At 41.5% G+C, this 27,885-nt stretch overlaps 1 protein-coding gene across 2 annotated transcripts in view; it reads right to left on the bottom strand.

Annotated features, from left to right (window-relative positions):
* Positions 1 to 27,885, bottom strand: part of LOC142369946 (cadherin-20-like) — an 85,695-nt gene that overhangs the window by 15,542 nt on the left and 42,268 nt on the right. The window contains exons 1-6 of one of the 2 annotated variants that reach the window (XM_075452360.1): positions 19,628 to 19,968; positions 12,662 to 12,959; positions 9,192 to 9,486; positions 8,856 to 8,975; positions 3,838 to 4,005; positions 2,569 to 2,756 (exon numbers count right to left, since the gene is read on the bottom strand). In XM_075452360.1, coding sequence (XP_075308475.1) covers positions 2,569 to 2,756; positions 3,838 to 4,005; positions 8,856 to 8,975; positions 9,192 to 9,486; positions 12,662 to 12,880 — 990 coding nt within the window. In that variant the 5' untranslated portion in view covers positions 12,881 to 12,959; positions 19,628 to 19,968. Of the gene's footprint in view, positions 1 to 2,568; positions 2,757 to 3,837; positions 4,006 to 8,855; positions 8,976 to 9,191; positions 9,487 to 12,661; positions 12,960 to 19,627; positions 19,969 to 27,885 lie in introns of those variants that run through there. The other variant, XM_075452359.1, reaches the window with a different exon arrangement.

Here is a 27,885-nt window from a genome sequence, read left to right on the forward strand (position 1 = left end):
TCAAACAGGGGTGCAAATGGCGCGCCTTTTGGCGGATGCCGCCTTTTTCACAGCTGTCTGGGGGACTTGTGTGAATCGTGCAGATCCGATGAGTTTTTTTTTTTAGGGGGTGTGTGTGTGTGTGGGGGGGGGGTGTTGTTGTAATGTCTGATTATAATTTCAAAGTTCAGCCCCGAATCTCTCTGGACTGACATAGAGACCAATAAAAGAAGCGGGAGAGTATTTATTTTTTGTTTGCATCGGTAAAGTTTAATGTTCCTGTTGCATTTGAATGCACCGCACAGTTCGTATGACCCCACGTGGGGAGTGCCTCAACAGCCAGGTGAACTGCAGGCGCACGATTTTTACGTTATTTTCTGACCTTAACCAGAGAAGTAAAGCGCAGCTACTTGTGAAAAGGAAAGAAAAAGGAGAAAAATCCCGAGTTACACTGAAAGAAAGTCAGAGCACATACCGATTGGTAAGTACGTAGGTAAGACGAGTCAGTTATCAAAATAAAGGCTTGTTAACGCTTACCGTCGTCCATGCTAATGCTAGCTCTGTGTCTAACAGGCTAAAGCTGGGCATACACTGTGCGATTTTTGGCCCGATGTCGACAAGATTTTCACTCGTGCGACTATTTTGGAGATCGGGCCGAGTTTTGGCTCAATCGTGCGTCTCGCATCGTCTAGTATACATGGGGTAACGACAAACGATTAAGCCCTCCCGACCACCTCCCGATCGATCGGATGAAAATCAAACTTGTTTGAAATCCTGGTCGCCCCTCGTGAGGCTCTCGCACAGTTGAAGCAGCTGGACCAGCCGATTGACCTCATCCTGTCACACTACGCATGCGCGCACATAGGTACGGAAGAGAAAAATGTCAACAGAAGAAGAAAAATGTCAACAGAACAGCATGGCAGCGACCGAGTCCGACGTGTCGTGCAGTGTGAGCAGCCAGATCGCATCAGACCATCGGGTCGTACAGTGTGAGAACAGGAATCGTGAGCTGTGACGTTTTATCCCTTGGGATTCACTCGTACAGTATGAGCAGCAGCTGAATACCGCGATTGAAAAAATCGCACAGTGTATATGCCCAGCTTAACACTCACCTGTCACCTGTAGAGCCGCTGCAAGCTCCGATATCGGCGTAATTTGAAATACAGAGAGCAACGGTGAGAAACTTGTCTTTTTAGCTGCTCTGAGGCTATTTTTCTGTTGTTTCTCGCTGTGCTAAAGAAAGTTGTGGTGATATAAAAGTCTATGAGAGTGAACTGAGGTTGTTAATGGTGTGATATTTTGGAACTTGTGTGTATTGAGTCATATTCAAAATGTCAGACTTTTTCAAAAAAATTGAAAAAAAGGGGACATGCCAAATGTTTCCAGCGTTGTCTCAGTATTCTTTACTTTTAAGAATTTCCAAGGAACTGGGACAGTGTATTTTCATATGAACATTTTTGTGTGAATAGGGTGAGCCCTGGATGGCAGAGGTGGTGGCAAAATGTAATTATATGATAATTCCTACAGGGGCGTGGACTTCGATAATCTCACTCCTTTTTGACCATACCTCTGTTTGCACCCCTGTTCAAAGTAAGATGAGGGTTGATCTACTACTGTAGACAACAAAGCAAGGCTGCTCAATTTCTCCATTGATAAAATAAATTCACAACTCTACAACATAAAAATTCATAAAAAAACATGTAGAATATAGCATATACTTTGTTGTCTACAGTAGTAGATCAACCCTCATCTTACTTTGAAGCTCCCAGATCAAGGAAGTGACGCAGCTTTAGCTGCAGAGAAGCTATCAGGCTTGTGTTGATAATAATAAACTCCTGGACTATGTACAAACTTCCAAATGCATCGTTTTGTGAGTACAGACCATATTTGTGCTACTGTAGAAGTTTGGTGTCATGGCATGTGATTTTAGTGTGGTAATTTTGGAGATACTGCCAGGGTCCGTTAGCGCTTGTACTAAGCTATTCGGAATAACTCAGTAACTCAGCTGATGTTCAGCCAATATCGAAAAAACTTCGGGTGGGCTACTTGGCTGGATGTCACGGTTCAAATGACCCCAGGGTGAATCTACTCCGAACTATCACTTTAAAGCAGCGCCGTCTGAGGGATCAGTTACAGCTGGTGTCCAGCTTAGGCTTGCTCCCTTGTTCTTAACACACTGAAATTCCTCTAATGGTATCATGATATTCTGCACTGTAGAGAAAGAAATATGCAAATCCCTTCCAAAATTTCTTTGAGGAACGTTGTTTTTAAACAGTTCAGTGATTTTCTGACACATTTGGAGATTTTCTGCCCATCTTTGCTCCTCAAAGCCTTTCATATCATAATCATGACATCACATGTTTGAAATATACATATTTTTTTGCCCCATTACGATCCTAAATTAGCCCCATCCCAACTTATTTTGGAATCTGTTGCAGGCCTGAAATGCAAAAATCTTTTCCATGTTGTCCCAAACTTTTCTCATTTGGGGTTGAACAAACAAGATATTTGCTCTTTTTGTTGTTAATAAATAATCAATATCAGATCTTAAACATGTCTTTGATTTATACAGTCTGTTTGCTTATCTACCTTTTTCACCGTGATGATGCCGAACAGGTTAGTGGGGTCTGTGGTGATGTCAAAGGTGTCCCTGCCATCTCCATCTATGATGCTGTACTTCATCTCAGTGTTGACCCCGATGTCCCTGTCCTTCGCCCAGATTCGACCCACCGCTGAGCCCACGGGAGCCGTCTCCAGCACGCTCATCTGGTAGAGTCCTGAGGACATAAGTCAGCAGTGATCATTTGAAACTGTTTCCCTCTCATATCCCCTAGAGGGAGCCAAACCTCTTCCATCACCTGCTCCCCTGCTCACCAAATCACATCTCAGGCAGGATCAAATAAATGGCTCCATAAACGCCCACTTTTGGGTTATATACCGTCTCGTGGGCCAGCTTGAATTTCATCTACCATTTAACCTCAAAGAAGAGGTGACAGCTGTCCAATTTGTGGTGTTCCCCGCAGTTTGACGTGAAATGCCTGCGCATTGCGCTTCACGCTCAGGAATCCCTGAAGCTCTTCACAACCAATCAAAGTTCCATCGGAGTGATGGCGTTAATTGGTGGGGGACTGGTGATGGAGGTGGAAGTGGGTGGCGGGTATTGTCTTTGTCTAGGACCGGAGCACCAGTCGGCCAAGCGGAGATGACCACAGACAGCGAGGCGACCCCTGACCTCAGGAGGAGGGTAATGAGAGGCGTAGAAATAGGGATAATCAAAGAGACAATATGGGGCGTCTGATACCTAGGAGGAAGAGGAGGGAGGGATGAAGCCAGGGGGTAGATAACTGGGACTAGTGGACAGAGGGGGCTAACGACCTGGATGCTCAATGGTGTAGTTTGTGGGATTCTACTCAGAGCCACAGTAAAAAAGCTTGGACTTCTAATGAGACGGTTACTACAGTTCAACAGCTGTTTGATAAACAGGAATATCTTCCTTTCATTGGAGACTGTGGTCTCTCTAACTGTTACTTAATCTTTTATGCACACAAAAAGCTACTTCAACACAAAAGAGAAAGCTTCATTTGTCTACTTTGAACAAAAATCAGGAACTCCACCTTCCTTTATATTTAGAGTTGACTGAATTTCTTTGGCTTTTTGAGCACAAATGGAGACAGTGGAAGAACATTTCCCAGCAACTGAATGAAAATAAGGATTTCTGCAGCCATTAGAACTTCAGGGAGTCATTGCTGGGGGTGGTGTGGCTGAGGAGACGATGTTTACGCCTTTGTCAGCTCTGGAGAATATCTGGAGGGATTAGAGAAGGTTTGTGAGGGTGCAGGAAAGGCGAGTGTTTCTTACTCTGGTCGAACATGGGCGGGTTGTCATTGACATCGCTCAGCGTGATGTTGACAGTGGTGGTGCCGGCGAGCCCCCCCAACTGTCCGCCCATGTCTTTGGCCTGGATGACCACGGTGTAGTTTTCTCTGGTCTCCCGGTCCATGTCTGCCAGGGACACACGGACCACACCTGAGGAGAAAAAGGGGGGGAGGGGGGGGTAAGAAAGAGATCACACGGTGAGTTAAAGGTCAACGACAGAGGACTGCTGACACAGATTAGGGTCATGTCAGAGCGATGGCATCCTGGAACGTCAACGCTCCCAGTAGATGAGCCACTTTCTCTCGTGTTTCTCTCTTTATGAAAGAATTTAGCTGTTCTGCCCAAAAACCTTCATTCTGCTGTGCTTGCACTTAAGGGGGTTGACAATTTATCTCTGTTTTAACTGCTTCCTTTTCACACTTTCTTTCTTTTGTGAGCTGTGTCTCCTCATTTATTCCTGAACTCCCAAAATAGATGGTTGAACTTGAATATTGTATTTAAAAAAACATTAACAACTTAAAGTTAACAAAGCAAACAAAATGCTGGGAATACTCAACCAATCAGAAATGTTCTGCTCTCAGGGTAGTTTCAAAAGTACTAGACCCCTACAGGGACTGTTTTAGGGGCTGTAAATTCTCCCCCAGAACTCTTTTTAGTCCCTGGTTCCTACTGTCAAAACAGCAGGGCAGAGGAAAGGAACCCCTAAGACTTAAAAAACAGTTAACTAATCATTGCTGCCTCGCATATCATGGGCTCATTTGGTGCGTCAGTTGTCCTCAGAGATTAACGTTACAAAAGCTGCAATATGTTGGTGACCAGTAGGGGGAGTGTAAGCTAACTTTTTATGTTACAGTAGTTTTTTTTGTCACCTTGTGCTTGGTTTGGGGAGCTCATATACCACCTACCATAAACTTGAGAGAGCACTGGCATGAAACAAATGAACCTTGGTGAAAAGATTTGTTTGTGGATGAGGCATCTTAATAAAACAGGGATTTAACCTCCTCAACTGGAGGTTTTTTAGTTCTCACTCCCTGTTTGACTGAATCCCATCTGCATACTTTTATTAACAGATAATCTTACCCTTACATAGCCAGGAAATGTGCTGCAGAATTCAGTCAAGGTCAAGTGATGCCTTGAGATGTGGAGTAGAAGAAGCTGCATGTATGGCTGCTCCAAGGCTCTGAGCTGTTTAAGTTTTACATTGTGTTGGAACCAATACAATCCTCTGAGCACTTCTTATTGTTGAGTCAGGGCACACTAATAGCTGCAGAGCCAAGCTGAGAGGTATGACAACAGGCAAACAAGGAAATGTAGCTGTGTGAAACAGAGGCAAGTCAAACTAATGTGTTTTTGAAAGTGGAATTGTGAAGGCTGCTCCACAAACTGCATTACATTACCTGCCAAAGTTATAGAGTTTTACCTTATTAAGCGTGTGTCACGTATCCTTTATTTTTCAAAGCTTACAAACACCTAACAGTCTGCTCTTTTGCATTCATCTGAAAATTGAAATGACTCACTCCCATTCAGACAAGCTAGCATTAGGAGGTGAGGATAAGCACGGCTGAAGAATGATCATTTAGTTCACGTTTTGCGGATGTGGCTGTGGTCAAGTCTTTGAGACAGAAAAGTGACAAACACTGACTGGTGCCACACGGCTGGTACAGTGTACAATCCCCCCCATTGTTGAGTTTGGTTTCTACAGTAACCTCGAGAGCTCAGTGCAATGCATCTTGAGAAAAACACATGCACATAGACTAAGCACAAGCTGATAAAGAAAACATCCCCATCATGTGGGAATATAGGTGCGGCATTAGGAATAAAATAGCACCTGTCACAAGAGGAAAACACTCCAAAAGCATTATTTGCTCACACATTTTTCTTAATAAATTACATTTACTAGATAACACTGTTATGTTTTAAAATATATTACATTCCTATTAGCATTTCAGTAAAGTTCTAAATTTCTTTCTATAATTCAATGACGTGGACCCAAATTCAGACCAACCAGACTTACAAGCAAGATGACCTCTAAACTAAATAAAGTATACAACTAATAAAACATTCAGAGGACATCTGAAAACTGATGATGCAAGAAAAAAACAGCTACTGCAGAGTGCAGACGAGTGCACCACAATGCTTTTTCAACACTTAGGGAAAAAGGTAGATGGACAAACTGGTGTGTGATGAGGGGAAATACTGGACCATAATTACAGGAAAACGCAAAACAAGAGAGTTACAAGGGTGGGACACAAAGAGACGCTTGAAATTAAAACAGAATATTGATCACAACTGAAACCAAATGACATTTTCTTTTCAGCATTTAGATTAGAATGCTGCCACCGGGGTAAACTTTTGGTTTGGATTTAGTCCCATAATTGGGATTTCCATTCACGAGCTGAGCAAATCTGAAGCATTACCTGGTTTGGAGCATAAAAAGAAAAACTAGGCTGTGTACATTGGCAGAGGGTAGAGGTGTAGGTTATACTCTTTCTGGTTCTCATTCAGTAGAAGAAGTAGGAAATAAATTTCAAGGAAGAAAAATAATCCACTTCTTTGGGAATTACTTTCTTCCCTGTGAAGATTTGGGATATTTTATCATTTGTAGGGGAATGTTGGTAAGTCACATGACTTTGTTGCCTACCAGTTCAGACTAGAAACAGCTGCTGAGTCACATCATTTTAACTGGCAGATCAGATGGGATTCGTAAAGTTGTTGCTCGAATGCTTATCAAGGCTTAACAAAAATAACCAAAAATCAAACGTTAATAAAAAGTTGTTTTTTTTATGTTTTTGCTGTTTACACTTTCTGTTTTTAATTCATATCTTGTAACGCGGAATACAAACAAACAGGGATTTCTTTAAAAAAAATTGTTTTCGTAATTTCGCACAGTTTACAAAAACTTCTTTATAAAGACACACAGACACAGCTTGTTTGTAACTTCTTTGACAAGACTGATGGGTAATCACATAAAAGCTTCCTGCTCTTCAACGTACGGGAGAAGTCAAATGCAATATTAATGTCCTGGAATTACGAAAATTCTCTCTCAAATCTTCAACAAAAACGACCTCTTTCTCAAAGTTGTCTCCTCAACTCAATGTTTAACCATCTAATCCAAAACCAGAGATGTTGGCATGGGGGTTCTGTGTCATTTGAACATTGTTTTATCAAACAATGTACTCCGTAACGTTTTCCCCACTGGGAACCATAGCACCTATATATATGTATATATATATATATATATATATATATATATATATATATATATAGATATATATATATATCTATCTATATATATATATATATATATATATATATATATATATATATATATATATATATATAAAAAGTTCTGTTAGCGAGGTTAGCACCAGCACTATCTTGGCTAGGGCCACTATCGCAATCTAAACAAAAGTGTGATCTAATATTATAGAGTAATTTTATTTAAACATTGCAAAATGAACGTAGTTGGTTTCCAGTTCACTTAAAAATATTAAGTCAACAAAAAGTTGATCCCTCAAAGGCATTTTTTAACAACTTTTTCAGTGCCCACAGCTGCATTTGCATTGTGGACGATGGGAGCAAACACAGAGAAAAATCTAGCTCTTAAAATGTCTGTGTTCGTGTGTACAGGGGGCTAAATTCCGCAAAAAATAAAAATGGTGATTAAAAATAGTTCATATAGTCACCCCCTTTTTGTTCATGTGTTACGAAATCATATCAAGTCAGGTAGGTTACTTGTGTCTGAGGAGCTTTAGCTGGATGTACTTTCAAACTTCGGACGGATCCACATAACCCCATGTTGGTTTATGCTTCTTTGTTTAATCTATGAAGAGCCTCCGTAAATATCATTGTGAGCAATGACATTCGTGCAACAGTATAGAGGGAAGACATAAGAGGAACTGGTGTACATGATCAGTAATAGGGTTTGTAATATATTGCCTATTTCTTGACTCAATCTGATTTTGGTGGATATTTGAGGTGATAAACACAGTAAAGGTGATTAAGAGGAAACAAATCTAAAGCTCAAATCTGATTGGGTCGAAGCTAGACAAAAAAAAGAGGAATTTATATCCATAAAATATAGACATAACTTTGAAAACTGCATAAATTATATATACATATATGGATAAATTAACAGTTAACTGTCAAAAGAAATTAAAAATATTAATTTTTCTTTAATGTTTTGTTATTTGTCTTTATATTTCCAAATGTATTTATTGTTTACATTTATTTTCTCATTTATTTTAGATATATATTTTTTAGGCATTCCTATGATTCCATCTCAGGAAAATTTAGTTTTAGATAAAGCACATTAGTTTATATGACCATTATGGATTGCATATATATTAACTTTTCATAAAAAAACACAATTGCTTCTAGGAACAACATAATAGTACATAAACAATTTTAAATAAACAAAGCATTGTTTGGTTAAAGATTATGCAAAGTAGACTTATGTTTAATTTGCTGCAAATGGCAAGTTTCATGCGTCCAGTCATTACCAACACTACAAAATGCTTTCTGTCCTCATTATCAACAAAGTCACACTTTGAGTTTATCACATCTTTTTTCTCGAGTGCCAGAAGTTTTAGATGTTGCAAGTTGCAACAAAAGAGCAGCGAGTCTAAGCTAAGTGTTTGGTAGTCTCATAGCAACAATGGGAACCATGCTGAGCTACCCACACTTGGAGCTTGTTGGTATAATACACAGGGGCATAAAATATGGATGGCTTAAACCAGAATGAAGCAACTACAGTGTGAAAGAGTGTTAGAAAGAAAGTGGGGAATTAACAGTCGCTGTCAAAAAACTGTTAGTAAACCCAAAGAAAGTTTGTCGACCTTATCATGCCATCTTACGTCATTATAAATTCATATGGAGCTCATAAAGTAGTCAGCCCATCTGGTGAAAGCTATAAGTCTACAGCCTCTAAATATAAAGGATGAAATCTCTGGTTGCAGTGGCTACAGATTGGGAGATTTTCAGCATGTGTGCATCCGTACCGGTCTTGGCGTCCACCGAGAAGTAAGGCTGGCCCTCTAGGATGCTGTAGACCACACGAGCACTGTTTCCGTACGTGGGGTCGTCGGCATCCGTAGCAGTCAGCTGGATCACAGATGTTCCTGGGTAATCACAGAGTCAGAGGTGAGACGGAGATGGCGCCAGTGGTTGAGGGTAAGCATAAATTTGGGTGGAATTTTTCCACATGTGGCCAAGAATTAATCATTGGCTCGTTTACTACAAAAGTAGGTTTCTGAATAGGATGAGTCTGTAAAAATAAGAACTGCTGCTTTTGTACACTTTTTTAAAAGCATGCCTGACTTTCTCATTCTGCTTACCTATTTGGGACATTTCTGGTACAGACGTTTGGTAGGGACCATCTAGAAACTTTGGCTCATTGTCATTGATGTCCTGGATCTTGACGATGAACTCGGACTCGGGCTCCAGAGGCCTGTCTGTCAGGCGGTTGCGGGCCTGGGCACGAAGGATGTACTGCGCCTTCACCTCCCGGTCCAGCCTCTGGATGGCGTGGATGTCCCCAGTACCGTCATCAATGGTGAAGGTAGTGCCTGCACCATCGCCCGTCAGGATGTACTTTATGGAGCCATCGCCTTTATCCATGTCTGAGTGAAGCTGTAATGTTTACAGAGGTGGGAGTCAGGTTTGAATCCAGCTGTTTCTAGCTTAAATCTGTACCCAAACTGCTAGTGTTTGTGTCAAAAAGCTGACTTCAAATCTGTAAATGTGACAACAATCACAAGCTGAACATGTTGGACAGTGGCATGCTTTTGAGGAAGTTTAATTAGGTCACATAGAACAATGTTGTAGAACAATGCAGCTGCATAGCAATCCTCAAAAATTAGACAAGGCGGCCAAATTATTTATTCTGGCCAAATCAGCCACATGATCTCGGTCCAAATAAACATGTGTCCCATACTGGAGAGCTTTCCTTTTCCAGAGATGGGCATGAGCTGATTTAAATGGGAAATAATCAGCAGGTGTGGGTACAAATTTGGGACGCACAATATCAGCACATAATCAGCATCAGCTGTTAGGGACTGCGTGAGGGGGAGCATCGTCCAGAATAAGATGCAGTTTTGTTTAATTCTTACTTTACGCAGTAATAAGGGCATCTGAAGAGTAGCTGAATTCGTTGCAGTACTTAAATGAGGATTTTATCAGATGATGCAGCAGTTATAAAATAAGGATTTTATTAGAGCAGAGCGACAATCGTAGTACTAACGGTCTAATTTTTCAGTCACAATTTCCGACACATTGAAACCATCTAACAGAAGAAACAGAATAAAAGTGACAAAGACCATCTTCACTAGGATATCTGCTGTATCAATATACACTTACACTTCATTGTTTTCACAAAAAGGGGAAAAACTGGAGCATTTAAAAAGCACCTAGGGTTATTTGAGTCTACTTACGTATACACACTGTAGTGATTAGACCCATAGAAATATCATTTTAGTTTTAGTCTGGGGTTGAGAAGTTTGACTTTGTACAATTTAAGTCAGACTAATACTTTTCATGCTTTTAAAAAGTAAGATTTTGGTCGAATTATCACAATAATAATTTTGTTCTACCATCACGTAAACTTGCTTTGTGTCCTAAAACTTACAATAAACTGAAAGTAGATAAGTTGTCACGTACGTAAACAATATATATATATATATATCTATATCTATATCTATATATATAGATATAGATATAGATATGTATAGAACATGCACACACACATATATACCCACCTGATTTGACTTGAGAACTCAGGGGGTGAAGTGTGGTTACATGCACAACCTAATACAGTAACAGCAAATATACATGTAATCACAGCTTTTTGCCTGTTTTTTTGCTACAGAACAAGAAGTGCAATCAGAAGCCTTTTGTGACCCGTGAGACCAAATGCCAGCCTGTTGATGTGCAATCAAGCATTCAATTTGTACTAAGAGGGTCTCTGTGTGTGACGAGCACTTGCTGCCATCACACTGGCAGAGTGAAATGAAATGCCCCCATTGGTGTCTCTCTTGTATATAATAAACAGCAACGAGCACACAGCTCAGTACTGTATCTAAAAACACACTCCTTTTAAGACGCTTGTTTTTGTCCTTTAATCACCTGTGGCCTCAGAGTGAAATGGCCGAGGCAAGGTTGTTTGGCTGCTAAAAGTCTGTGGCTATACGACTTATTGTTATTTTGACCATGATAGGTCATGCCAGAGCTGTATGTTTTTTGTTTTTTTCCTGCAATGCCCAGTTCAGCCTTTTTTAATAAACACACCAATATGGGCTTCAGGCTCATGTCTCACGGTGATACATCTCCGGTTAGAGATTTTCCTCTGCCTCATCCGCCCACTCCTGCTCTAATCCCCCCTCTCCTCTGGGGGCATTTTGAAAAGGGGCAGTTTGACACTCGGGCTATCAATTACTTGATCCATCTCCAGCCCAAACCGCCAGCATCCCAACGGCTCTGACTACTATACTCCTTAACAGAAAAGTGACGTAGGATAAGCTGAGGGGAAAAACCGCTAAAGGAGGCTGTAGCATGTCTCTCTCCAGCTTTGTCATATCTCACGTTGCCTTTCTGCCTTGAGTAGCTGTCCGGGTGAAGCCTGGCCTGTCCGAATCACTTATTCCATTCAGCGTGAAAAAATTAGAATGGAAAGAATCCGTAAATGGACGCTTAATTGGAAAAAGAGATGAAGAGTGAATATTCTAAAGCGACATATTACAGGCCTCCCTGGACTCGTCTGCCAGGTCGGAACATGTTGCTTTTAGGAATCCTGCATTTTTCTCAGTATTCCCGAGCGGAGGCGGAAAAAGTATTTCCAAGCTCTTAATTAAGCAGGTTTACATCATTCCCAGTGGGAAATTTGTGAGGATGAGCTGTTAGTACTGCAGTGTTTTAGAAGCTAATGAGGAATATTGCAGCAGCGGCATTTTGGAGGTCAGAGATGGATATTTAAGGGAATTCTGTAATAGACAGCTTTTTAACCAGGAGAATTTATGCTAAAGTTCAGCCATATTCCGTTTTTTATCAGATTATAAACATTTTAAGTCAAAATATATTCAAAACAGCATGTACATTTATTTGTTTTGGAGGGGACTTGATGGTGTAGTTATTAAGTTTCAGTACTCCATGAATTGTATAAAAATGGGTGTTTAACTTCAATGTTACTATCATGGTTTATGGGTTTTGTTATGGTCCTATTTTTTTCATTGTTTTAATGTTATCATTAGTTAGATTTCTCTGTCCTTCACTCTAGGCAACTTTATCTTGGTTTTATTTTTATAGCAACAGAAATATACTCTTTTTGTGAACACCTCTCATTTTGCTCTTTTCACAGCTTGTCAATGGTGTTGCAGATGTGCCGTCCACCTCTGTGGAACGGGAACTTGAGTGACTCTTGAGATCCAGTAAATTAACTCTGCAAGGCTCTGGTTCAAAGTGGATGGAAGAGAGGCTGTCTTTGTATGAACTCAGTGCATCCAGGGAGTACATTTAAAAAAAAAATTTTTGCAATTCATTGAAGGTGTCCTTTGCCCATCCACGATCTTCTCTTTTGCACTCTGCTTTTACAAAGCTGTAGATAACCTGCTGGTCGCTGATCTCCTTGTTTGATCTTTTAGTTGGCTGTGTCTGAAATTTGGAGGGAAAACCACTTCCCAGCACCTACACTGAGGTTCTCCTCACATCAGCAACACCAAGTGAAAAGGTCATTGCTCTCCTGGAGGGTAGAAGCTTTGCATTTTTCCTCAGGTTGTTACTTAATATTGGCACATATACTGTATTCAACACCGACCTTTCCAATATAAAGAGGTTCCAGTCCAGTGTACTCCTCTAGGACAAAGAACTGATTCCACACCCAGCCTCGTTTCACCCTTTGCAGCAGTGCTGGGTTTCCCTTTTTTTTCTCCACTTCTGGTTTACCCTGGAGGCTGTCAGGTAGAAGAATCAAAATGGCTAGGGTGAAAGGCAGCAAGGTGCACACAACAGCTGGAAGATGCAGTCGGGCTCCCATTGTGAAACACAGAGTTGTATCTGACTTTTCCTGTCTTCACAAGTAGTTATTTGCCGATTCCCGTTTTTCAGCAGGAGTTCTAGAAAGAGATAAAAGAAAAGGAAAGATGAGTGTGAGGTTTACTGTATGTCCTTTTGGACACTAGTAACTTTTTGTTGTATACTGTTGCATCATTGGAAACTTGTGGTTGATACACTCAGTCTTTGCAGCCCTGCCTCAAGATTATCTCTCCACTACTATGTTTTTGTTGAGTTGTAATGAGCTGTGTCTCATCCGGGGTTCCTTTTAGGTTACCAAAAACAGTCACATGGAGTATGAAATGGAGGCAACATGGGATAGAACAAAATATACATTTCCTTCACATGTTCTCAATAGCAATTCTGTTTGCATGTACACGCATCTCCGTGTATGCGTGGGTTCTCTCCGGGTACTCCGGCTTCCTCCCACTGTCCAAAAACATGCATGTTAGATTAATTGGTGTCTAAATTATCCTTAGGAGTTTGTTTTGAGCGGGTGTGTGATTGTTTGTCTTGCTTGTCTCTGTGTGGCCCTGTGATGGACTGTCGGCCTGTCCAGGGTGTACCCCGCCTCTCGCCCAATGACTGCTGGGATAGAATCCAGTCCCCCCCCGACCCAACCGACGGATTAAGCGGGTATAGAAAATGGATGGATGGATATTCTCAATAGCCCTTTCCAACAGTTTTGCAACTCATCGTGTGTACCTTTACCATCAGTTTCTGACACACAGGGAGCTGCTGTGCAGCCTCAAATTGGCAGTTATATTTATGTGGTAGTGAGTGATGCAGCAGTTGCGCTAAACAGTAAAAATGACAACGGGAAAACCTCCTTTTGTGGTGCTGGCTTATCAACAGGGGACACGATTTAGAGATAATACACAGCCATGCAGGTATTTTTCTCAAAGCAGCTTATTTTTTCCTTTGTTAAAAAAGTACAGTTTATTCAGCAACGTTTTTCTTATCTTTCTTTGTGTGTCATCGCAGATTTCAATGCTACTATAGAACATACTGTCGACCATACTGAAGGAACAGCCTTAAGTACACAAAATAGGTAATAGCCCATGCTCTGGCGTAACAAGCTCTGGTTTTCCTTGCCTCACAACAACACTGCAAACAGTCTCTAAAAATATTCACTCTGAAAGATTTGTTCCCAGTGAACTCAAACTGCATGTGAACAACAGGCTAAAACACACAGGATTTTATTATCATTATGTTTTTTAAATACCTGTGTATGTGTGGAAAAGGCCTTACAGCCATCATCCCACATCCATTTGAACAGAACAAACGGCAACAAAGATAATTAGCATAATTTAGCATGAAAATGCTAATAGGACGTCTTTACATGTAAATCATGCTGGATATGGTTTGTTAATGTTACTCATTAGATGTGTTATTAGACCAGAGAGATGAGGGTGAAAAGGTCAAATATAATTTGGGTGTGAGCGTGAACATTGGGTTTTTAGTTCGTTGTTGAGTTAATTCCCCTCTTTGGGGTAAAAAGGCCAGCTTTACATGGAACTTGGTGGGTGTTCAAACTTATTTTTTAAACGATTTAGTTCTAAAAACACCTCAATTTGTGATTGCAATTTTCATATTTCGTAACTGTAGTCTTAATATATCTCCATTAAATGTTTAAAGCTGGCCATATACTGCACAAAATGCAAGAGGGTGTTTGTCTGTTAAACATCTTGTCGTCTTGTGTATGGGAGGCATAAATGTAAAACTTTGGTGAGAGCCATGGAATTCTGCCTTCAGTATTCCAACAAACTTGGCCAGTTTTTAGTCTTAAAATACGGGGAGTGAATTTAAAAAAGTATGGTCAAGTTGCTGAAAATGTTTAAATGACGTCATATTTCGGAACCAGAAGAAGAAATCAGAAGCACTGAAACTGTTGCTTCCCCTTCAGCTCAGGACAGTCAGGTGCCTCACATAGGAAAAAAAATAATTCTAGCCAGACTCTTTCTCATCTTTCTGTCATGAGGAGAGGTGAGCTCCTTCACGCCTCCTGTAATTGGCCAGGGGGTGTGATGTTCTGGGATTGTAGTGTTTCTGTCAACACTCCTGCTCAGCTTTACTTACACCATGTTCTACAAAGCTCCTTTCAGTGCTGCACATCGCTCATTACAAGTGTACCGTGTTTATTTTTTCTTCCATATCACAGATTCTGAAAGCCCCTATGGCTTTGCCTAGGATTTCATGCCTTAATATGCTATTCCCCTTCGGATTACTCTTTTTCATATCAAAGGAATCTTTCAAGATTACCAATTCCATGAATTTTTGTAGGAGATGCTTTTAAGGTATTGATTTGAGTTGATTGATATCTTTTCACATGCAGTGCATACCACATATGTTGCCTCCCTCCATCAGCATCTTGTTTTTATGTATCAGAGGGATAGCTGCATCTGCTTGCTTTGCTTGCATTAATGAGCTTGGGGGAAAATGGGCATATTTGTGGTCAGGAAGCAGAAAGAAAGGGGTAGAAGCAAAAGAAAAGGGAAAAGGCTGTAAGCAGCGGGGAAGAAAAGTTTGGCACTACTAAAAAAAGAAGAAAAAAAAGCCAGTGAAAGAAAGAGACTGTTTGACTCATGGGTTGACTCCATTATATTTTGTAAAAGAGAAAGCTTTGTGCTGCTGTAGAGACTCTGAATCACCAAACTCAGTTAATCATTGTTGAAGAGGCACAAAAGGCCGGGAAGGCTGGGAGGCGTGGCTCCATTGTTAGTGGGAGGTTGGCCCAAGTGTGTGTGTGTGTGCACGACCGTGTGTGTTTGTTAAGAAAACTTGGCGAGGGCCGCTTAGCAGGATGGCTGACACTTGACCTGGCTGCTCCCCTCTTTTCAGTCTATTCAAGCTGCCTGTTTTCCATTATGAAGTAAAATTAGCTCCCCGGCCTTCCCTCTCAGCTCCTCCCCTTAAAGGTCACAACCTGCACCCGAGCCATTTTGCTCTATTTTGTTGTGCCTAATGAGGTGACATGCTTAGTAATTATGCTAGCAAAACATTTCACACATCTCCCTTCTGCTAATCTTATGGTATTCCACTTGTTTAAGAAAACAGCAGCTGGTGATTGCCACACAGGCTGTGAGCAGCAGAGAGAAGGGATAGGAAGATGAAGGGATGAGGAGCAATCATATGAAAAAGCTTTGCCAGACTTAAGGCAAAGAGGTATTTTCCCACCAGGCTGAAACATTCCTTGTACTTGAAAAATCTATTCAGAGAAAAAACAACACAATTTAGAGTTTTTATCCAGAGAGCACTAAAGGAAAGGTGAAGTTGAAATGGTAAAGGAGGCCCAGAAATGTCCAATTTGTCCAACATGTGTTTCAAAATACAAAAAAAGGTCTGACAGAAGAGGTGTTTGAACGGTAGGAAGAAATTGACTGACAGCGGAAGAAAATGTGATTGTCAGAGGGAGCAGCTGGCGTAAGAAAGTGATGGGCCATATTGCTGTATCGTCGTACTCCATGTCCACCTGCTGCTCCATTAACTGTGATCTGACAACAACAAACTGTTCCTACATGAGGGAGAGGTGGGATCTTTCCTTCTGATGGAGAAAAACAAACAGCAAGTAACTGCCACGCTATGACTGAGAGAATCTGACCAACTCCTGTTCCATTCCTCTGTATGAAATCATAGAAATGAGATAGGAAATTAAACCTGTGCTCTATGAGTGAAGTGTAAAAACTGTCTGATTTTTAAAGTTGGCATGATATTCTTGTTTAGTTACGTTAAGATTTTGGCTTCTTAAAAGCTTGGTGTGTGTGGTGTCCAGTTCATGGACACCCAACTTGAACTCGAAATGGCAGCATTAGCTTATGAAATCCGCTTTGTTTATTGTGTTTATGAACATAAACAACATTAACCAGAGAAAAAGAGAATCTGTGGGATGGGACAGTGAAATAAAGTACGAACATCAGGGAATTCATACGGAGTGGAAAACAAACTGTAAGTTATGACGGAAAAGCAGCCCATTGAATTTATGTTTCAACCTGTGACCATTTAAGTATTTTAAGACTCATCTGATTAAATCCTGTTTTTATGACTGCAGTGAGTTCTAACAAAATCAGCATCCAAAGAAGTTACAGACCATGTCTGTGCAGTGATTTAAGCTACATGTACGATGCACTCAGACACAGAAGCGCGAGTTTATCGTAAACGTTTTCTTGCACAATCCACAGCCTCCAGAACAACACTGAGCATGTGCAAGCAGCTCGCAGGTGCTGCTGCCTTTAACCATTCAAAGTAACGGTAGTTTGAGGTGTTCATGCAGGCGGGAGGAGATAGCACTTGGGATGTTTTTTCTTCTTAAAAGTCATCGGATTAAATGCTAGTTTTGAAAACTGAAAACTGGTTTAATTTAATCCAGAAAATACACGTGTGGCGTGAGAACAGATGAAAAGTGCGAATTGTTAAAAAATAACTGAAAAAAGAACAAAAAGCTCCTAATAAAGCAAGTCCATGTCATGATTTAATTAAATTAAGAAAAAGGATCTTATTCTAATCTGAATTTAAGCTTACTACACTTGGTTAGAATGGCGATTTTGCAGTTAAGATTAAATATTGATGAAGTTTAGATTGTTTGTAGGACAAAAGAAGCTCATTAGAGGTTTTAATGGCCACGTACATTGATTTACACTTTGACAAACAACTTAAAGGAGAAATTACATGTCCTTAGAGTTGACATAACCATAAGAAACATTCCAGAAGACCTTTCTGTGAGGTTACCAAGGGCCCGCTTAGTGTGTGGCACATTAGTATGGGTTTGCCCAGTTTAAGATCTATGTGTAGCATTATTAAGTGTTAATTTCACAGTGGCCATGTCTGTGCCCCACTCACCACATCTTTGAAAGAAGGCCTCCCAGACTGTGGAAAAGGACCTTGGAAAACTGGGTGGATCCATGAAAATGAGATCCACCCACCCCGGCAGGGCCAAACGTCACGGCCAATTTGTTAACCACAATCGATTTTGCACGGTGGAAAGCGATGGCGGAGAGGAGGCTCCGTATCTCTGACCAGGGTTGAGGAGCTCCGGTGTGAGAAAGTGTCGAGTTTTCTGAGTCTAACTTCACTTCCCAGGCCGAGTTGTCAGCGTGACGAGCCACATTCCTCAACGAAATTCCCGTAATATTTCTCAATGCTAATGTCTGTTTACTTATTAACGCAGAATCAAATTGAGTGTCTGCTGCTTGACGTGCTAACTTTTTAATGAGCAGGTCTTTCTCGCAGCGTGGCCTCTGGTGTGTTCTGTATGTGTGTGGATAAAATGACCAGGTTTTGTGATTTTTACAAGGGGGTATACTATCCACGCCTCCAGCGTGGATCTAGTTTCCACATCTGGCTCACAGGGTAAGAAGGCAGCCTTCAAAGGCTGGATGAGCCTGTATTCTGGTCAAACCCTCTCAAGATCGCAGTTGTTTGTGTGTGGGTATGAATATGATTTGACAAAATGAGTGTGTTAGGCTTCTAACCTCTGTTTATCCCCATTTTCTTTAACCCAGACCCCCTCAGGACAGAGGTGCTGGCATGGGGCAGGCTTTGAAACTGCCTCTCTAATTGTTGGGCGCTCCCGGGGCCTCAGTGCAGCTGTGAATGCCGCCACCGCTGCCTCCCCGCGGCTCGTTTACTGTAAGGTGTTTTTAATTACGCATCCCTCCCTCCTGCCTTTATCTGCCTTAGTGTGCTGGCTGAGCTTCAGAAGCTGCTCCTCCTGTGTCTCCGCCACAAAAATAATTGATTAACTTTTCTCTCATTTAAACATCTGCGTCGCCGTGTCATTCAAACTTCCCTCTCCTCCTCAGTGCACATTTAGTTCACTCGTTGCTCGGTGAGGGCCGTAAAAAGGAGCCTTGTCATTTATGGAGAAATCAAATCACACAAACTGGCATTCATCCCAGGCACTGGTGCATGGAAATGATGTCACCGTGCATAAGCATCATCTGGAAAAGTTTTCCAATCAGTGTCACAAATTAAACAGACGCGACTTGGGGTCAGGTCCTTTCAAATTAATTTCCAAGCCGTAATCTCTTGAATTTTGTCTGGAAAGAGAATCCTGTTCCCTCATCGTGCTGAAAATGTCATTTAAGATATCTCAAACTCAAGCACCATCACGGAAACCTGAAAGGTGTTGTTAATATGGAGGCACAAAGCTCATCTTTCAGAGTCCTCCACCGCCTCTCCCTGATAACAGTGAGAAATGTCCGCGTGCCGTGGCGAGAATGCACATGCCAATCCAGTATCTTATTTGCCAGCCTTACAAGACAGGCGATAGCTTAATGGGTTTGATAGTGGCGAAAACGAAGTCCTCATCTTAAGAGAGTAGAACCTTGGCTCAGATTGTGGAGCGGGGACTGAATGCCTAACGAAGGTCCGTGAAAAGCAGATAGGCATTCCTCTCCTTCAGCGTGGCTTGTTTGAAGTAGCGACAGAGCGGACGTGCTGAGAATCGGAGGCTCTCTTTGAGCCTTAGAAACTTTTTAAAGTGCCATCAAATCCCTGCTTTTCTGCAAAAAGTCAATGTGACCTACTTTAAACAGCCAAATATATTTGTTTCTGTAAACACTGCTCATCAATTAACACAAGATTTAACTCAGCTGCTCCGACCTCATGCCTTATTCATCAAATCTCCCTTCAGTCAACTCTTGCTGTTTGTATCTTGAAAGCACTATCGGCATTTTTTATTGACATCGTTAAAAATGTGAAGAAAAGATGCAGAAAAAGTCAAGTGTCTTACCTTTTTTTCTTTTCAACTTTACCCCTCCTCGGTACACCTTTTAGAAATATTCTCGTTTTTCTTTCTCTCTTATCTCTTTATTCTGTTCCCCAGAAAGTTGTGAACGCTTCTGCCTGCGAATCATCAGTTTAAAGTCACCTTGAGTCGTTTCTTCATTGGCCTTTTTGTAAAGTTTTCCCCTCTCTCCATCTAAATATGAATAAATATGTATCTTCTCTTGCTGCCTCTGCTCTGTCTGCCTCTCACGGCTGTCTGCAACACTCATCCCGGGTGTTTCCGACCTAGGGGCCCAATCAGGCTAAAGGACCAATTGTCCCTCTCTTTACAATCAGTGGGACGACCTCCCCTCTGGCTCCGGCGTAATCCAGCAATCTCCCACCTCGAGCAGAGGAGGTGGAGAAAGTAGAGGAAGAGGAGGAGGGGGCGTACTGACGGCAGGATAGGAGTGAAATTACAGCGAGAGGGGGTGCAAAATCCGGCAAATGGAGGAATGAGAGGAAAGAGACATGAGGTGGTAGATGGTAAGCAGCGGATGGAAGTGCACCACAAAGGCAAACCATTTCATCTTAGTGTATTTGCAAGTGAATAAAGTGACCAGCGTGGTGGAGAAAAAGCTTGGCTAGGAGAGTGGAAACTGCCAGGGGTGCAGGATCGCTGGTCGGTGAAGCTGAAAAGGATGAGGAGCAAGAAAAAAAAAATCAACTTCCCACTCACACCGGTGAACTTGCCCTAATGCATTTTAATGAACCAGTGTTGTACAAGTCTGGAAACAAAGAGGGATTTAAAAATAAGCAGAAAAAAAAAAGGCGAAGCCCTTTCCTGGTCGAAGTTGAAGCTATTCGTTTTCCAAATTGACAAAAAAGATCCACAACAATCAAGCACAAACCAGGACAGCAGCGAAAGATTAGCCATGGTCACGGAGATGTGATCCCCGTTTAGCGCGGAGTGAGGAAAAAGCAGTGTTTCATTTAAGCAATCATGGAATTAATGCAGCAAAAAGAGGTTTTCGGAGTCAAGTCTGTTGCATATTTCTACCCCCTGGCAGAAAAGGACAAGGAGAGTGAAATCATATTGGAAATGTACTCAACCATGTTTAACCAGAAATGAGAATGTATTACACAGAAAGTGTTCAAGGCTGCTGTTGGGTTCTTGTTGTTTCCCCCCAAACCACACGTTTTCAGATGAAATAAAGCGTGGAAAGTTTCTCCACTATTCGTAACCCGCTGGGGCAACTTTGCCCCCCTTTTTTTCCCACTCAACAGCCCTTTGACTCTCCTTAATCTTCCTGACAGAGTAATTTGGGATGTTGTACAGCTCTAAAAATACAGATGAAGGCTGTTGTCACCCACTAAGGCAGATGGTCAAAAGGTTGTACTTCTCCATCAGTTCAATATGTTTTCTCTTTCTCTCACTATGTCCCTTTCAATATGTCTTCTTTCTCATTTGGCAGGTCGTTCTTTCTTGCAGTCCACCCCCCCCCCCTACTCCTCCCCACTGCCCTGCCCACCCTCTTTGTCTATTTGAAGACCTGACTGGTTACCAATCTGCTAGCGAATGCTTGACTGGCCCCCCAGGGGAAAAAAAAAAGGCTGGGGCTCCCCTTTGTCATGGTGGGGGACATTGAAAGGGTAGCATTCAAGCTCATTGAACGACACCTTGCATAACTGTGGCAGAGTAACGGATAATAATTGGCAGAACAAATTGAACCTATAGGACCTATGGAAGGGCCTCTGTCTGTTAAGTCTGTCACGGTGGTGGACGTCTGGAAAACAAATCCCTTCGTGTCCCCCTCACAAAGGCCCAGATCTGCCGTAGAAATAGATTGGATACAGTTGTGTTCTGCATGTTGCTGGACTTTGGTTTTGCTGTAATACGTTGGATGTTTAGGGGACACGGTGCTTTCACGGATCGGATCACATACGCCTCCTCTTAAGACTGGGGGCAGTAAGTTTATAAAGGACATGGCTTGTTCTGTCACCTCTGAGTAGATTTTTTTAAACTGTTGAGCTCTGTCATGAGGAAAGCAGATTACATGGTCGTTAGACCTACACAGAACTTCACTGGTTAGTTACCATTAATCAGTCTCACATTGTCATGTAATTGGCTGTTTTTTAATCCCATCAGTCTTTCACGACTTTAGTATTCACCTGCTCTGATGCTAGACACATTGGTAGTGTTAGAATAAGCTGGTATTTCCACCATAAACCAGATTTACGGGTCCAATCTGGACAAGATTATCTAAAGTTAGTGATTTGTAACATTTTTCATTGTTTCATTGTTCATGTAAAAATGCTAAATAGTCCAAATTTTTCCGGTTTAAATATTGTGCTTTTGCTCTACATATCCCAAAAATGAATAAATTGTCCCTTTTTGTGAAACCCTTATGCACAAATGGCATAAGGGTTTCATAATCAGAGACATTCACTGATTTTGTATTTCAATGTAAAAATTGCCTTTTTCCTGATGAAGCTGGGCTCCTTTCAGATGGCCTCTTCTGTCTTAGTCTGCATCATTAGGATGAACCATTTACAACAAGTTAATCATTTGAAAATCTAGAGGATCCTCCAGTTAACAAACTCTGTTTTTCCTACTTTCTCCACAGTCGCCTCAGGCACGCTCAGGCCGGCAGATTGGAGCGAAAAACAAAAAGTTTTCAGTGCAATCTGTTGGTTTTCTTAGCTAGGAAATGTTTTTGAATTGGCTCTATATGAACGAATTGGATTATTTTATGAATTATGATTATTATTAATTAATTGAATTCCAATTGGCTTGAATTGGACTTACAATCTAAGTGCCTTGAGATGACATTTGTTGTATTTGGCGCTATATAAATAAAAATGAATTGAATTGAATTGAAAGGTTTAAATTGATCGTCCTTTGCATCAATTGGACAGTTAAAAGTAAAGCCATGTTTTAGCCCTACAAGACTCGATGAAAAATACACAACAGGAGGATAACGCTTGGCTTCTTTTCACTTCGCTTATCATGTAAGAGCCTTCAGATGGAATAATCTAAACAAAAATTAGCCAGTCTCATTCAGTGTATCTCTTTGCCACCACAACCACCACTAGGGGAGAACATGAAAGAGTGTTAGGTTTCAGAAGAACAAGATGAGAGAGCTCCAGAGAGGGGGAGCAAAGCCTCCATGTCATCTAAGATAAGAAGAGCAGCTTTCTCCCCTTCTGCCCGAGATTTAAAATGGCATGGAGCAGAACAAGCCCGAGTACAAAGAGCTCTTCTGTGTCTTTGGGGTGCTCAGTCAAGCCTTTTCATGTCTGATTTTGGCTACCGGTTGAAACAAAGAGAAATTAGACGATGATGCACACACATGAAGTAGGATTTGTATACACAAGCCAAGTTCCCGTAACCTTTACAGTAATTGGTGGGATGACAAATATAACATGTTTGGCCTTAATTGTGAGACATCAGAATTGGCACGAGGTCGAAAGAGTGAACCGTGACATTAAGTGCCTGCCTGGCTTCGTCTGGCTTCCTGCTTCTCGTGCTCTTGTCTCAGACAAGCGGTGTCTTTCAAGATACCATTTTCCTGGTGACCTTTTCCCCATTTCCCCCCTCTCATGTCTAAGCTTCGCCACCTCAGTAGGGTATTGACTTTCACTCTGTGTGTTAAACTTTGCCATCCGCGTGCGGCTTGTTGCCGAGCCTCAGCTGTGACAAGAGGCGGCATTCTGTTTAGGATAAAAGGCTCCCCGGGCTGTTTGATGCGGTATTCCAGTGGGGATAGGCAGAGACGTGGCCTTGATGAGCTGACAGGAGCTGAGGAGACATGGGGCCTTGAAGCGGCAGGACCACAAACCTCAGGAACAGCATGTCTCGCTCTGATACTTACCCCTCCCCGCTCTGTCATTCCTTATATCCCCTTCTCTGCTCTGTCCCTGTGACCCTATCTCTGCCTCTGAATCTGAAATGAAAGGCTGGGCTGACTTTTGAAGTAGAAATTAAGAACGTGTGCATATGTTGTGACTGACGGAAGCAACTAACAGACGAATACGGAACATGAATGTTTGAATAATGAATAAAGTTATTCCCACTTAATTATTTACACGAAGCCAACAAAATGAATTTAGAAATAAGAAAGAAATTATAAAAAATGGGATAAGCAATCGGGAACTTTCTGAATGCACTGAAAGGAAATTACTTCCTATCTTATTTAACATAATTGATTAAATATTTCTGGTTGAAACCACTCAAGCTTGGTGGTGTGTGCACAAGTCTCATATCATCAGGTTTGACTCAGTCTAAGTCCCTACCCCCACTTCCCGGAATCAATAGAATAACAACTACAGGGAGCGTGTGCGCTCCATTACATATTTGGTATGCGGTGGGAGGAGGTATACGCACATGCAGCCACAGCTAACCAGAAACAAACACACGCACAGGGTAAACGTCTCCGTTCTTGGTTTCTGTGCGTTTGTAGTTCCACAGTGAGCCATTGATCAGAGGAAGAAATAATACAACGGGGGCTTAAACAACCACCACTCCCCTCTCTTTACACCTCAAAATGAACCTGGCTTATCACAGAGGAAAAAAAACATTAGTTCATTTGTAAGCTACATGCATGAAAAGTTTTCTTTCCCAGCTAAATAAACATGATAAATCCTAACCGAGCAGGAGTTGCAGCAGCAGGGCACTTTGTTTGTTCCATTATAATCATCTCCCTAAAACTTGTGTTGTGCCGTAGATGAAGCTGTCGCCCAGTCTTGGCTGACTCCTCGCTAACAACCGATGCGTGAAAAAATCAATTAGGATAGGTATGAAATGCTCCCTCCACCTGCAGTCTTACTCCCGAGGTCTATGACAACATACTCTGTCAGACTGTGTGGCGGAACTCTTTTTCTCTGTCACCTGGCAACTAAAAGCATCATATCGTTCATATCAGACACTCTTGGAACCACAAAATCCGTGGTGTGCCACTGCTTAATTCCTAAAGACACACAAACTGGAGGTCAAAGATACTTGGACTTTTGTAGTGAACCCTTTTACCAATGAACAAGACTTTTGCGATTGGTGCACTTTATCTGGAAGACTCCCGTGTTGGTTACTTTACGAGGTGCTGCTGGATAAAGTGTACATATGTTTGTTTTATGTGTGTCTGTGTAGTTTTGTCAGAAACATTCAGCCTCTGTGTGCCCACATGCCAGCATAAAACAAGACCATTAGTACCGAACACCCTGTGTGAACTCTAGATGGTAGGGGTGGGATAAAAAGAGGTGGAGGTGTGGCAACAATAAACTCAAAAAATGCATGAAAAATCTGATTTAAGAAAGGGATGTCAGTTTGTCTTCAAAATATGGGAAATTTTGACCTTGAATTTAGTTTTAAAATACGAAAACAGGTTTATTTTTAAGTGTGGTTTGGCTCAGTGCAGATCATCTGCAAAAAACTAAAAGCAAAGTCTAAACCAGGGATGCCAACATCCGGTCCTCGAGGGCCAATGTCCTGCAGGTTTTGGATGTTGGATGTTGGATGAACCTACAGAACAGCGGCCCTCTGGGACCAGATTTGGGTATCCCTTGTCTACACTAACCAAAACTATAACCGATAGTACAGCAAATCAAGTTGCCTTCGCCATATACATGAGAAAAATGGAAAGCACCCCAAATTGTGATGAACTTTCTGCAGTGATTTATTTCAGACAAAAATGTTTTCCTTTTACAATTCTTTTTCTCATGATCAGCCAGTGGCAGTTTTGCACACACGCGATTAATTTGCAGTCCGGACGCGGAGGGTTAACATGTCCTGCTCTGACTGCAGCTGGAAGGGACTGCTGCATGAGGACTAGACCACCTGTGAGTGCTTTGGGACGGGGGAGGGGCCCACGACAGCACCTGCTGCTCGTTGAGAAGAGTAAGAACGGTACATGCTTTCATGTCAGAGGCTGTTCGAAACCGCATACTTCTCCTACTACTCCTACTAACTTTTTGAGTTAGTATGTGAGTTTGAGTAAGCGAGAAGTTCCCGGATGCATACTAGATTCGCTGAAATGTTGGGTATGCATCATGAGGTTTCTACTCATACTCAAACTACTCAAGATGCAACGTAACGTGACGTCGCCGATCATCATTTCCTGTCAAAACGGCAGTTTCAAGCTAGCTACAACGAGGGTAGGTTCATTTCCTGTTTTCAAAACAGAAGCACCAATTGTATCGTAATGGCTTTCCCTATGATAAAAGGCAACGGGTATTTTATTTTGTGAAAATAACGCGTTGCTCACAACGGCTAGCTTTGCCGAATTCGTCGGAACAAAAGTGAAAATAGACGGTATTTTGTCAGGTTTTCAACACGTTGGGGATCTAAACGACTACTTTCTCACCTGAAAATGTTTCAAATGTTGCTAAAGTTTACAGAGTTTAGAGCTTAAGTGAAATCAGCTTCAGGACGGCTGATTTCGGCTCGGGCAGGAGCGAAACGCTCTGCATACTGTCTGATCGATGAGTATGCAGTATGGAAATATGCCGTATGCAAGTATGTAGTATGTAGTATGCGGTTTCGAACAGAGCCAGAGTCTCCAAAAGTCTCCAATAACACCAGGAAAAGTTGCTTGATTTGTCACTATTCGCTATTTTTGAAAAAGACCTGTTAGAGGGGTCGGAATACTCATCAATAATAGCGACAAAGTCGCTAAGTTAACATCACATTTGTGTTTATGCATTTGTCAGACGCTTTTGTCCAAAGCACTCATAGATAGCGTAAGGGGGTCTTGCCTAAAGACCTCCCTACTGGAGGTAGTATCTTTCATGTGCGGGTCAGGATTCTCTTTGTAGCTCTCAGGATCAGTCACCGACATGAAAGGCTGCAATCTTACTACTACGCTATTCAGTCACATGACAGAATTACTCACAGCAAGACAAAAAAAGTTGCACAAATCCCAAGAGAAAGAAGTCATAACAAGGGAAGAAGAAAAAACAGAAGCATGAATCATAATTAAAACTACAAAATACATAGAACTTGCTATAGCTGACTACGCTGAACAGCAGGCAGTCAGATGACATTGAACACCCAACATTGACTTGCTTTTATGTGGTGCCTCTATTACCTCACACGGTTGGCATTCTAGCAGGAGTCATTGTAGCGTAAGACAGCTTCTTTGTACAAAGTCTGCAAACAGTCTTCCTAAACTTTTCACGGTTTAAAATCCAAAATAATTAGCTTGTTTCTCCTGTCTTTGTAGCTACGTAACGAAAAGTGGTCACCAGGGCACGATGATACTACAGTGCCCCCTGCTGGACCACAAGGCAAACTGCTTCTTACAGTAAAATGTATCCATCTTCACAATCACAACCTTTTTTTTATTCGACAGGATACTGATGTACAAAGTTTCCTCACATTTGAACGAACTTTGAAAAAATCAACAGCTCACCCACCTAGAAACATGAATGTGTATGAAAAGGGGTGATTTTAATTTAGGTCGATACATCTGCTCATTTCGTTCTCTTTTATTTTACAACAAAACTTTTTAAAAAGTGACAAAACTTGAGCTTTATATTTGAATTATGAATCAGGATAAATAAAGAAGAATTTTTTAAAGTTTGTGCTCACTCCGACATTTCAAATCACATTGAAAGTATGAACCTTTTATCTTCCATCTTACTAAAAGACAAATTTCCTGTTGCATTGCCAGTAGAAGGTCTTATATCAAGAGAGAAAATGTCAGAAAGTGCAAGAGTGGGATAAAACAAAGGTTTAAGTAGCAGCTTGATTCGCAGTAAAATCTGGCACCTGTTTTTCTTTCTGACTTAATAATGTTCCTATTAAAGCTATGCCGGGTGGCAACACAGGAGCTGGAGACAGACTGATCTGAAATCATCTCTCTGACTCCTCTAATGACTCTCCTGCTGTGCTCGGCTCCACAGTGAAGCAGGACTCTGGATCCTGAATCTGGAGGCGTTGGAGAAATGTCACCATCACTTATTTCTAAAGGAAAGCCTTTTTATTGTGCTGGATAGACGGCTTCAGAAAGCTAAGGAGAATTTTAATACCTCATTTACACAGCTGACAAAAACTATTTCAACAATGTGGAAATATTCGGTTCTGACGAACATAGAAGAAAGCAGGCCGAATCTCCTAACGTCGGAATTAATTGCCATCACTGCTGCTGCTTCTATGAATGAGTATTTGAAGATGTGACACTTCTGGGACTGATCTGGGCATTATCTGCAGGAAAATTAACCCAGAGTTAATTCCCTATGCACAAAATGGAATATGTGACACCTCCACATTCACTGAAGTGACATAGG

The sequence above is a fragment of the Odontesthes bonariensis genome, chromosome 20 (genome assembly GCF_027942865.1).
Source record: "Odontesthes bonariensis isolate fOdoBon6 chromosome 20, fOdoBon6.hap1, whole genome shotgun sequence".
Lineage (NCBI taxonomy): Eukaryota > Metazoa > Chordata > Actinopteri > Atheriniformes > Atherinopsidae > Odontesthes > Odontesthes bonariensis.